The sequence below is a fragment of the Bombina bombina genome, chromosome 1, assembly GCF_027579735.1.
Source record: "Bombina bombina isolate aBomBom1 chromosome 1, aBomBom1.pri, whole genome shotgun sequence".
Taxonomy (NCBI): Eukaryota; Metazoa; Chordata; class Amphibia; order Anura; family Bombinatoridae; genus Bombina; species Bombina bombina.
Genome location: NC_069499.1, coordinates 309,965,926 through 309,978,368, shown reverse-complemented (window position 1 = coordinate 309,978,368; position 12,443 = coordinate 309,965,926). Strand labels below are relative to the sequence as shown.

The following is a 12,443-nucleotide window of genomic DNA, read 5'->3' as shown; positions in this document are numbered from 1 at the left end:
TTACAACTGTGCATGCTCAGTCAGTGGAATGGGGATTATACAGACTTGTCTCCGAAGATACAAGTAAATCAGAGGACCAGAGACTCACTCCGTTGGTGGCTGTCCCTGGACAACCTGTCACAAGGGATGACATTCCGCAGACCAGAGTGGGTCATTGTCACGACCGACGCCAGTCTGATGGGCTGGGGCGCGGTCTGGGGATCCCTGAAAGCTCAGGGTCTTTGGTCTCGGGAAGAATCTCTTCTACCGATAAATATTCTGGAACTGAGAGCGATATTCAATGCTCTCAAGGCTTGGCCTCAGCTAGCGAGGGCCAAGTTCATACGGTTTCAATCAGACAACATGACAACTGTTGCGTACATCAACCATCAGGGGGGAACAAGGAGTTCCCTAGCGATGGAAGAAGTGACCAAAATCATTCTATGGGCGGAGTCTCACTCCTGCCACCTGTCCGCTATCCACATCCCAGGAGTGGAAAATTGGGAAGCGGATTTTCTGAGTCGTCAGACATTGCATCCGGGGGAGTGGGAACTCCATCCGGAAATCTTTGCCCAAGTCACTCAGCTGTGGGGCATTCCAGACATGGATCTGATGGCCTCTCGTCAGAACTTCAAAGTTCCTTGCTACGGGTCCAGATCCAGGGATCCCAAGGCGGCTCTAGTGGATGCACTAGTAGCACCTTGGGCCTTCAAACTAGCTTATGTGTTCCCGCCGTTTCCTCTCATCCCCAGGCTGGTAGCCAGGATCAATCAGGAGAGGGCGTCGGTGATCTTGATAGCTCCTGCGTGGCCACGCAGGACTTGGTATGCAGATCTGGTGAATATGTCATCGGCTCCACCTTGGAAGCTACCTTTGAGACGAGACCTTCTTGTTCAGGGTCCGTTCGAACATCCGAACCTGGTTTCACTCCAGCTGACTGCTTGGAGATTGAACGCTTGATCTTATCGAAGCGAGGGTTCTCAGATTCTGTTATCGATACTCTTGTTCAGGCCAGAAAGCCTGTAACTAGAAAGATTTACCACAAAATTTGGAAAAAATATATCTGTTGGTGTGAATCTAAAGGATTCCCTTGGGACAAGGTTAAGATTCCTAAGATTCTATCCTTCCTTCAAGAAGGATTGGAAAAAGGATTATCTGCAAGTTCCTTGAAGGGACAGATTTCTGCCTTGTCTGTGTTACTTCACAAAAAGCTGGCAGCTGTGCCAGATGTTCAAGCCTTTGTTCAGGCTCTGGTTAGAATTAAGCCTGTTTACAAACCTTTGACTCCTCCTTGGAGTCTCAATTTAGTTCTTTCAGTTCTTCAGGGGGTTCCGTTTGAACCCTTACATTCCGTTGATATTAAGTTATTATCTTGGAAAGTTTTGTTTTTAGTTGCAATTTCTTCTGCTAGAAGAGTTTCAGAATTATCTGCTCTGCAGTGTTCTCCTCCTTATCTGGTGTTCCATGCAGATAAGGTGGTTTTACGTACTAAACCTGGTTTTCTTCCAAAAGTTGTTTCTAACAAAAACATTAACCAGGAGATTATCGTACCTTCTCTGTGTCCGAAACCAGTTTCAAAGAAGGAACGTTTGTTGCACAATTTGGATGTTGTTCGCGCTCTAAAATTCTATTTAGAAGCTACAAAGGATTTTAGACAAACATCTTCCTTGTTTGTTGTTTATTCCGGTAAAAGGAGAGGTCAAAAAGCAACTTCTACCTCTCTCTCTTTTTGGATTAAAAGCATCATCAGATTGGCTTACGAGACTGCCGGACGGCAGCCTCCCGAAAGGATCACAGCTCATTCCACTAGGGCTGTGGCTTCCACATGGGCCTTCAAGAACGAGGCTTCTGTTGATCAGATATGTAGGGCAGCGACTTGGTCTTCACTGCACACTTTTACCAAATTTTACAAGTTTGATACTTTTGCTTCTTCTGAGGCTATTTTTGGGAGAAAGGTTTTGCAAACCGTGGTGCCTTCCATTTAGGTGACCTGATTTGCTCCCTCCCTTCATCCGTGTCCTAAAGCTTTGGTATTGGTTCCCACAAGTAAGGATGACGCCGTGGACCGGACACACCTATGTTGGAGAAAACAGAATTTATGTTTACCTGATAAATTACTTTCTCCAACGGTGTGTCCGGTCCACGGCCCGCCCTGGTTTTTTTAATCAGGTCTGATAATTTATTTTCTTTAACTGCAGTCACCACGGTACCATATGGTTTCTCCTATGCAAATATTCCTCCTTAACGTCGGTCGAATGACTGGGGTAGGCGGAGCCTAGGAGGGATCATGTGACCAGCTTTGCTGGGCTCTTTGCCATTTCCTGTTGGGGAAGAGAATATCCCACAAGTAAGGATGACGCCGTGGACCGGACACACCGTTGGAGAAAGTAATTTATCAGGTAAACATAAATTCTGTTTTTCTTTCTAATGACACAGTGAGTCCACGGTTCATCATCAATTACTGTTGGGAATCAATACCCAAGCTAGAGGACACAGATAAGGGAGGGACAAGACAGGGAGCCTAAACAGAAGGCACCACTGGTTGAATAACCTTTCTCCCAAAAGAAGCCTCAGTGGAGGCAAAGTATCGAATTTATAAAATTTTGAAAAAGTGTGCAAAGATGACCAAGTTGCAGCCTTGCACATCTGTTCCACAGAAGCTTAATTTTTCAAATCCCATGAAGAAGAGACAGCTCTTGTGGAATGAGCCGTGATTTTCTTAGGAGGTTGCTGTCCAGCAGTCTCATATGTCAAACGAATAACACTCTTCAACCAAAAAGAAAGCAAAGTAGCCATAGCTACTGACCCTTGCAAGCAAACAATGCAGACGACTGACGAAAGGCTTTAGTTGCCTGAAGATAGAACGTTAGAGCTTGCACAACATCTAGATTATGCAACAAACGTTCCTTATGAGAAGAATTAGGACACAAAGAAGGAACGATATCCTGATTAATATTTTTGACTGAGACTATTTTAGGCAGGAAACCAAACTTAGTACGTAGAACCATCTTATCAGAATGAAAAATAAGATAAGGAGATTCGCACTTGAGTGCCGAGAGTTCAGAAACGCTTTGAGCAGAAGAAATTGCAACAAGAAACAAAACGTTACTAGATAACAACTTAATATCTAAGGAATGCATAGTAACCGACTTAAACACAGGCCGAATTCTGAACAAGGCCTGAGAAAATGATTGCATGTCTGGCACATCTGCCAAACGCTTGTGCAGCAAAATAGACAAAGCCGAAATCTGGCCGATAAACCCTTCTCCAGACCGTTTACAAGCTTGCGAGCCTGAATCAAGGTCTCGGTGCCCGCCTCAGAAAACCCACGCTTAGATAAAATTAAGCATTCTATCTCCAAGCAGTCAGCTTCAGAGAAACGAGATTTGGATGAAGGAAGGGCCCTTGAAGTAGAAGGTCCTTCCTCAGTGGAAGTGTCCAAGGTGGAAGAGATGACATCTCCACTAGGTCTGCATACCATATCCTTCGAGGCCACGCCGGTGCAATGAGAATCACTGACGCCCTCTCCTGTTAGATTCGAGCAATGACCCATGGAAGGAGAGTGAACAGAGGAAACAGGTATGCTAGACTGAACTCCCAAGGAACCGCCAGAGCATCTCAGTACAGCCTGCGGATCCCTTGACCTCGACTCGTACCTCGGGAGCTTGGCATTTTGTTAAGACGCCCTGAGATCCAACTCTGGCTGCCCCCATTTGAGGGTCAAGCTGGAAAACGCTTCCGGATGGAGTTCCCACTCCCCAGGTTCAAAGGTCTGTCGACTCCAAAAATCTGCTTCCCAATTGTCCACTCCTGGAATGTATGCAGAACGCAGCTGTGGGTCTCCGCCCACTGAATAATTCTGGCCACCTCTTTCATGGCCAAGGAACTCTGAGTTCCTCCCTGGTGGTTGATGTAAGCCACTGATGTTATGTAGTCCGACTGAAACCTGAAGCTGAGGCCAGGCCAGTAGAGCATTGAAGATCGCTCTCAGTTCTAGGATGTTTATGGGGAGATCTGATTCCTCCCGAGTCCATAGACCCTGAGCTTTCAACGAGCCCCAGACTGCTCCCCAACCCAGCAGGCTGGCATCCGTGGTCACAATTACCCAGGAAGGTCTTCGAAAGCAAGTTTCCTGGGAAAGGTGTTCCTGAGACAACCACCATGGAAGCGGTTCTCTTGTCGCCTGATCTAGATCTATTCGCGGAGACAGGTCCGCATAGTCCCCGTTGCCTGAGCATGCATAACTGCAGAGGTCTGAGGTGTAACCGAGCAAATGAAATGATGTCCATGGCAGCTACCATCAGACCAAATACCTCCATACATTGAGCCACTGACGGCCGAAGAGAGGACTGAAGGGCAAGGCAAGAGTTGCAAATCTTTGTCTTTCTGACTTCTGTCATTGATAGTCTATTACGGTCCCCAAGAATACTACCCTTGTGGCCGGAACCAAGGAACTTTTTCCCAGATTAACCTTCCAACCATGGGAGCAAAGAAAAGACGAAAAGATCTCTGTGTGAGATTTTGCTTGTTGAAAAGACGACGCCTGAACTAGAATGTCATCCAGATATGGCGTTACCGCAACGCCCCGTGACCTGATAACTGCCAACAGAACCCCCAGAACCTTTGAAAAAATTCTGGGAGCTGTGGCAAGGCTGAACCGAAGAGCCACAAACTGGAAGTGTTTGTCCAGAAAAGCAAATCTCAGAAACATGTGATGGCCCTTGTGAATGGGAACATACAGGTACGCATCCTTTAGATCTATGGTTGTCATAAATTGACCCTCCTGAACCAAAAGAGGAAGAATGGAATTCATAGTTTCCATCTTAAAGGATGGTACTCTGAGAAACTAAAATTGGCCTGAAGGTTCCCTCTTTTTATTGGAACCACATACAGATTGGAGTAGAATCCCTGACTCTGTTCCAGTATTGGAACTGGAACTATAACTCCCAGGGCGGACAAATCCTCGGCACAATTTAAGAACGCCTCTCTTTTTATCTGGTCTGCAGATAATCTTGATAGAAGGAACCTGCCTCTAGAGGGAAAGGTCTTGGAAGAGAAATCAGAAACCTTATTTACTGAAGGTTTACCTCAGAGTAATTTTCGTTCCTTTCGAAATTTCAGACACCCCAAATGTCCTTTTCCTCCTGTAATCTGAAATAATTTCAGCCAAACAAGGTCTTACCCTTGTAGGGAATCGCCAAAAGCTTGGATTTAGATGAAAAGTCTGCAGACAATGGCTTCAACCATAGAGCCCTGCGAGCTAGTACAGCAAAACCAGATATTTTTGCTCCCAACTTGATAACTTGCAAGGAAGCATCCGTAATAAAGGAATTGGCTAATTTAAGAGTCTTAATCCTGTCCTGAATCTCCTCAAGAGGAATATCTGTCCATAGAATCAGACAACACATCAAACCAGTAAGCTGCAGTGCTGGTGACAGTGGCAGTACATACCACAGGCTGCCATTGGAGACCCTGGGGAATAAACATTTTCTTTAATAAGGCCTCCAACTTCTTATCCATTGGATCCTTAAAGGAACAACTATCCTATGGGAATAGTAGTCCTCTTAGCCAAGGTGGAAATCGCTCCTTCTACCTTAGGAACAGTCTGCCACAAGTCCTCGATAGAATCAGCTATAGGAAACATCTTCCTGAAAATGGAGATGGAGAAAAAGGGATACCAGGTCTCTCCCAGTCTCGTGCAATAATCTCTGTTGCACGGTCTGGAACAGGAAAAAACTCCACTGCGGAGGGAACGTCAAAGTATTTGTTCAGCTTACTGTACTTCTTAGGATTGACCATGACAGTCACGTCGGAGTCGTCCATGGTAGCCAAAACCTCCTTAAGAAGCATACGGAGGTGTACTAGCTTAAATTTGAAGGCTACCACTTCAGCATCAGAGGATGGACTTATACTATATGAATCTGAGATCTCACCCTCAGACGCTACCAAAGTATCTTCGTCCTCAGACCTGCCTCTTAACAGGGATCCTCCCCTTTTAGTAACGAGCGGATCCATCGGCATCACGGAGCCGATTCTAACACTAATTTTCTTTTTCTGTATTAAAAACACAGCCCGGATCCTAACCGGAGCTTGCACATATTGAGCCATCAAAAATAAAGTTTCTTCCCAGCACAGTCCACAGTGCCCTGTCAAACTGCCTGATAATATTATCCCTTTCACCACAGGGTAAAATTAACTGTCCCTTCTTTTTCATAAGCAACATTTAGCTGCAGAAGTGCCAATATTCCCCTCCTAAGAAAATAAATTTGACACTTACCTTAAATCATCTGACCGGCAGCATGTCAGCTCACCTGGTTTGAGAGGCTCCCATACCTCACATGGACCTGTGGCTGAAGAAAGAATCTGAGTAAGCTTACTCAGGCATTCTGAATAGGGCAGCAAATTCTTGAGAAAACGCAATGAGGATTGTACCTCACAAGTTCCCAAGTTCTCAAAAGCCACCACTGCCCTACTGAAGAGACTGACGTGGACTATGGCTAGAACCCAGAAAGATCAGAGCAACCCTACTCTGCTTTAAAATAATAATCTTGATTGAAGAAAAATTCTTGTCAGACACCTAGACTTCACCACCTCCTTGCACTGCAGGCAAAGAGAATGAGTGGGGGTTGTGGGTAGGGAAAAGATACTTAACAGCTTTACTGTGGTGCTCTTTGCCTCCTCCTGCTGGCCAGGAGTGATATTCCCAACAGAAATTGATGATGATCCGTGGACTCACTGTGTCATTAGAAATATTATTTATGTAGCATGTAAATGTAAAATGTGAACTATAAATGCAATACTTTCATGTAATTTAGAACAAAGCTTCTTGTTAATCACAGGTGCAAAACACATTTCTTGCTTCTACGTGCTGCACACAAACAAGTAAACAGTGAATTGCTATTCAGTATGCACCATGATCCACTGTTTACATTTTGTCATGAGCTGTAGGAGCAGTGTACAGTGCATGCGGGCAGACAGCCGAGCTCATGAACCATCTTTAGAGGTAGGGAGAAGGGCTCGCTACTTGATTTAGTCTTGAGCCCTCTAATTTAGGAAAGACTTTATACCTACTAAAAAGATCAGAGTTGTGATCACTCTAGGCTGGTCCTTTGCACAACAAACATAACAATATATATATATAAAATACCTAACTCACTCCTTTTTAACCCCTTCTTGCCGTTAGGATGTTCTATGCCGTCCTAGCTGTGCTGGGCTTTAGCGCCGTTAGGACAGCATGGAAAGTCCTAGCCATTTGGCTGTCCTCAAGCCATAGCCGCTTTCTAAATGGGATTGCGGACTGTAGTGCGTACCTAGTGTCATAGGCCCCATCCCATCATTGAAATCATGTGATCGCATGAATGATCACGTGATTTAAATTTTTACTTATTTGTTTACATCTGAACTCTATCCCTAGGGATTCAAATTGAACTGAGAAAGATGGGTGCCCTTAGTGAAAATCGTCTATCCCTAATCCTACATGAAATTTAACTGGGAAGTGCTTAACATTTTTAAAAGCCTTTCTGATATAAATTAGTATAAATTTACTGTAGTAATTGTTACTCTGACATTAAACAGGGCAAAGAGCACTAATAACTTGACTAGGAATTACATTTGAGGACTTGCAGCTTGACTTGGTCTTAACTGTCTTGACTTGGGACATGAATGCAAAGACTCGAGACTTACTCGTGACTTGCAAAACAATGACTTGATCCCACCTCTGTGTAATTCTACTGCTACTTTCAGTTTTCTTAGTTTTTAATCGTGATCAAACATATTTTCCTGTGCGTTTGTTATTATTATCAATTTTATATATATATATATATATATATATATATATACATACATACATACATACATACATACACACACACACACACACACACACACACACACACACACACACACACACACACTCTCTCTCTCTCACTGTGGGTGGTTAGTGTTTTACTTGGGGTGTTTTTATACATCCCCATTTTTTTTTTGTGTGGGGTAGCTGTTATATATTTATTTCCTTGGCCCCTTTATACTATATGAGTGGTATTATCCTTTAGGTAAAGCAGCAATGCCAACTTTTCTGTCTGTCGCCCTCCAGTCTCTGCCATTGATGTAATATCTACTGTTGTGTTCAGCTTAGGCAAGTTCTTGTGGAATATTTGTGAAATGGTTCATGTTCAGACACACAACACTCATGAGAAATTCCTTTCGGTGAAACCTGTCTGAGTCAGAAGGTAAACCTTCCACCTAAATAGAAACTTAGTCAGACAAGCATCCCATTCTAGTGGCAACTCCATACAGCAGTGCAGAGAAGTGAATGAAACACTCTGTAGTTGAATTCTGTGTTTTATTATTATTTATTATTAACCACTTGACTTCCAGAAAGGCAATAATGCATTTTTCTTCTCTCTAGTGTTACTGTTGTGGGTGTGGGCTCAGCTGATTTTTACGCTTTTGTAGGTGTGGGCTCAGCCTCTCAATAAGACTTTTGTTCTTTAACATCTGCAGAAGACACCTGTAGAACAGGATAGTTGATTCCTAATCCTTAAACATGTATGACAAATGATTGCTAATCTAATATGTGCTGTGTTGTAGGTATTTAAATGTTTCTTTAATTTCTTACTTTATAGACAAAAGATGTTGAGTTTTTTCCGGAGAACCCTTGGGCGCCGGTCTATGCGCCGGCATGCAGAGAAAGAGCGACTGCGAGAAGCTCAGAAGGCATCTACTCACATTCCTGCAGCAGGTGACGCAAGGTCTGTTATCACCTGCAGAGTGTCGTTACTGGACGGAAGTGATGTCAGTGTGGATCTGCCTGTGAGTCATCTTGTATATATTGTCTGAGAAATTAGATGTAGTTTGTCTACTGTTGCTCATCTCAATATGGACTTTAACTTGAAAAAGGCTTTTGTAATGGCCAAAATATTAAAAATGGTTCTGAGTTGTAAATGCACTTTATATAATGTATAATTGTTTGTTGCTAGTTACAGAAATATAAAAATGCATTGTATAGAAAGCACAGTTTCATTTTCAAATAATATAATTTGTGCAGTAAAATGAAATGAACAAGGTCAAGGAGTATTTTTTGTTTCAATAATAGTATTAATTTTTAACCAATTAAAGGGATATTAAACAGTATAAAATTATAATATACAATCTTTAATTATGTGTAGTTAAAACACTTTGCAATATATTTTTATTATTTTTTTTCTTATAATTTAACACTGTTAGTTTTCCACTGAATTTCTATAAAGTAAGGGGCACCTCTATGTTAAAACTTAAGTTTTTCCCTTATTCATCTCTCCTGCCGAGCACAATTAAGGACTCGTATAAAACAAGTAATAAGAGACAGACATAATTACTAGGTTGCACACTATTGCTTTGCCTATTTTATATATTTCCTTAATAGTTATCAGTAGGAGAGGTAAATAGAAAACTTAAAGGACAGTAAAGTCAAAATTCAACTATGATAGTTCATGCAATTTAAAAAAACTAAACTTTGCAATTTAAGTCTATTATATAGTTTGCTCCATTCAACAAAAAAAAACACTCCATATTGGTCTCAGGAAAATCTTTGCTTTGAATACATCGCTAAGGGGTCGATTTATAAAGCTACGGCGGACAGTGGGCGTACATATGCGCCCCTATCCTCTGCTTCTTGCTTTTGGTGGGCTGAATTCCGTTGCCGGAATTCAGCATTGCACAAGAATGCAATTTTGTGCGCTTGTGCAAAGCCACCCCGTGCCCGCGCACAGCCAATCACGTGCGGGAAGGAGCTGCCAATCTACCCGTTCAGATGAGACCGGGGCGATTTGAAATTTGCCACCTAAGAGGTAGCGAAGAGGTTAGGGAAGCAGCGGGTCGGATGACCGCTACTTCATAAATACAGACTGCAGGTTCTCTTTGTAGAAGGGCGAAGGCTGGCGAAGCCTTTGATAAATCATCCCCTTTGTCTAGCATTTATTTACTGTTTAATATCCCTTTAACTCTCCTGTCTCATCAACATATTGGTCCATAGATCATCTAAATCTTGGGTGCATGTCACATAGTTAATGAGGTCTGGGCAATTAATGAATGAAAAATTTCGAGAAATCATTACTCGGTGTTTGCCTGTATGTATCATGGTCAAGCTTGAAGTGCTATTCAGTTACTGAGTTATTTCATGTCAGTATTTTGAAGCACTAGTTTTGGTGAAAACCTGCCTATCGTTAAAGGGCCATAATAGACCAATCAGCAGCCCACAACTGAGATGTGTAACTAGTAGACCTATGCATTAGTTTTGTGTGCAGAACGAATGCCGAATATGGCAACAGCATTTGGCTCTTTTCTGAGCCATATTTCTTCTTGTGAAAGTTCAACACACAAAGATCTGGATTTTTACTTGTCGCACAAATAAATACGGCTCCAAAAAAGATCTGAATTCTGCCGCTTGCCGCAATATTTGGCATTCATTGTGCACACAAAACTACAAATGCACTTGTCTAGTAACTAGTGCTGTGTATTGGATCAGCAGTGCTCTGTGCATCCTGAGTGTTGCTTCTACTGTGTGCTTAACCCATTTATGGGGGTTAAAAACATAGTTATTTAGGGTTGATAATCTTAAAATGACATGCTCAAACGGAAGGGACATGAAACCCAAAAATTTCCTTTCATGATTCAGAATAAAATTTAAAAAAAAAGTTCATTTATTTCTATTATCAAATTTGCTTCGTTCTCATGTTATTCTTTGTTGAATAGATATCTAAATAGGTAGCATTCACATGTCTGGAGCACTGCATGATAAGAAGTAGTGCTGCCATCTAGTGCTCTTGCTAATGTATAACATTGTTGCAGAACCTGCTGCCATATAGTGCTGCAGACACATGCAGACTCCTCTCCTGAATCTACCTTCCTGCTTTTGAACAAAGGAAAAGAAGAAAACAAATAAATGTATAATAGAAGTACATTGAAAAGTTGTTTAAAATTGTTTGCTCTATCTAAACCAGGGTTCTTCAAACCACAGGTCGGGACTCATTACTGGGTCGCAACACCATGTTTACTGGGTCACGACTTGTGTGTGTGTGTTGTGCGCGGGGGTATGGGGCATGGGCGGGGGTATGGGGCGTGTGCGTGGAGCGTGCGCACGTGGGGTGGGTATGGAGCGTGCGTGCGTATTAATACCTTTTACATTGCCTAAGCTTGAGTACAATCAAGAATAAAAATATTTTGTTGTATATTACTTCAGATATTTTCAGACCAAGCATAAAAATTGGGTCGCGAACGTATGTGATATCATGGCACTGGGTCTTTTGGGGGTGGGGGTGGGGGAGGGAAGTTTGAAGAACCCTGATCTAAACCATGAAAGAAATGTTTTTTGGTTGAATGTCCCTTTTAAAATTTAGGAGGTTTCTCTGGTTAAATTCATTAAACGGTTATCTGTCCAGATTAAGAACAGATTTTAAATTGTTATTCTTGGTGTGTTTTGTCAGATTTTAAAGTCATAACTTCCTTGAAAGCTTGTTTGCTTATTTATTTTTGTATTTTTCCAGACCAAAATGCCCATCTATCCCTCTGCTGTAATAAAGTGGTTTGGCATCTGGTATTTTGCTAGATTTATAAGGATGACAAAACTGATCCAATTATATTGAATAGCTTCTTTGTAAAAAGTTTTTTTTTTGTTAACAGAACACAAGTGACCTTGTAAAAAGAGAAATACTGTTGTTGGTAAAACGTTTTTTTTTTAATTTTTATGTAGCACTATTTTAATAGATTACATTATTAGATACAGTGTATCAGTTAATTCTGCTGTATAGAGCTCTGAATGCATTACTGAAATTGTATCAAATTTGGTCATTTTTCTAATGTATAAAAAAACCCCTGCAAATACCTTTTTTTCTCTTCTATGAATATCATGAATCATCATTTGTGTTTTTTATTTTGTTATATTTTTATGTATTTATATTATCTCGTTCTACTTCAAGGGACTAGCAGCCTACTGACAGGATAGCCAGAATTAAACTTGCATGATTCAAATAGAGCATGCCAATTTATAAACCAGCAATAGTGCAATAATAAAGTGTTTTAGCTTTTTCTAGCATTTTCTTTTTGCACTTTTATATCCATGTTTGGTGTTTTGTACGACCACCAGAACATACAATAGCTTCTTGGCTTTTGCCACATAAAATGACTGCTATTGTGTTATTAAAATGGTGGCATCTCTTAAATAGACAGTTTACAAACAAATTTCTCCCCTTTAATTTGCTTCCAATTATCCACTCTACCTAATGGATTGTATTAAATTGTTTACAAGTATTTCCTTTACCCTTATATTCACATTTGACATAGTTGATTTAGCCTGTGGTATCCCCACCTATGCTGAAAGTGTTTGGCCTTCGGTCAAAGCTATAGATAAGCTGTGTAAACAAAGCCAGCAGAAAAAATTACACTCCCAGTGGGGTATAGAAGAGATTAGGTAATAAAAATCTTAATTG

The 12,443-nt window shown here is 41.6% G+C and overlaps 1 protein-coding gene across 1 annotated transcript in view; it reads left to right on the top strand.

Moving 5' to 3' along the window:
- EPB41L5 (erythrocyte membrane protein band 4.1 like 5) overlaps positions 1-12,443 on the top strand; it is a 405,052-nt gene that overhangs the window by 28,191 nt on the left and 364,418 nt on the right. The window contains exon 2 of the mRNA XM_053712169.1: positions 8,604-8,790. Within this exon, the coding sequence (XP_053568144.1) occupies positions 8,611-8,790 (180 nt within the window). The 5' untranslated portion in view covers positions 8,604-8,610. The remainder of the gene's footprint in view (positions 1-8,603; positions 8,791-12,443) is intronic.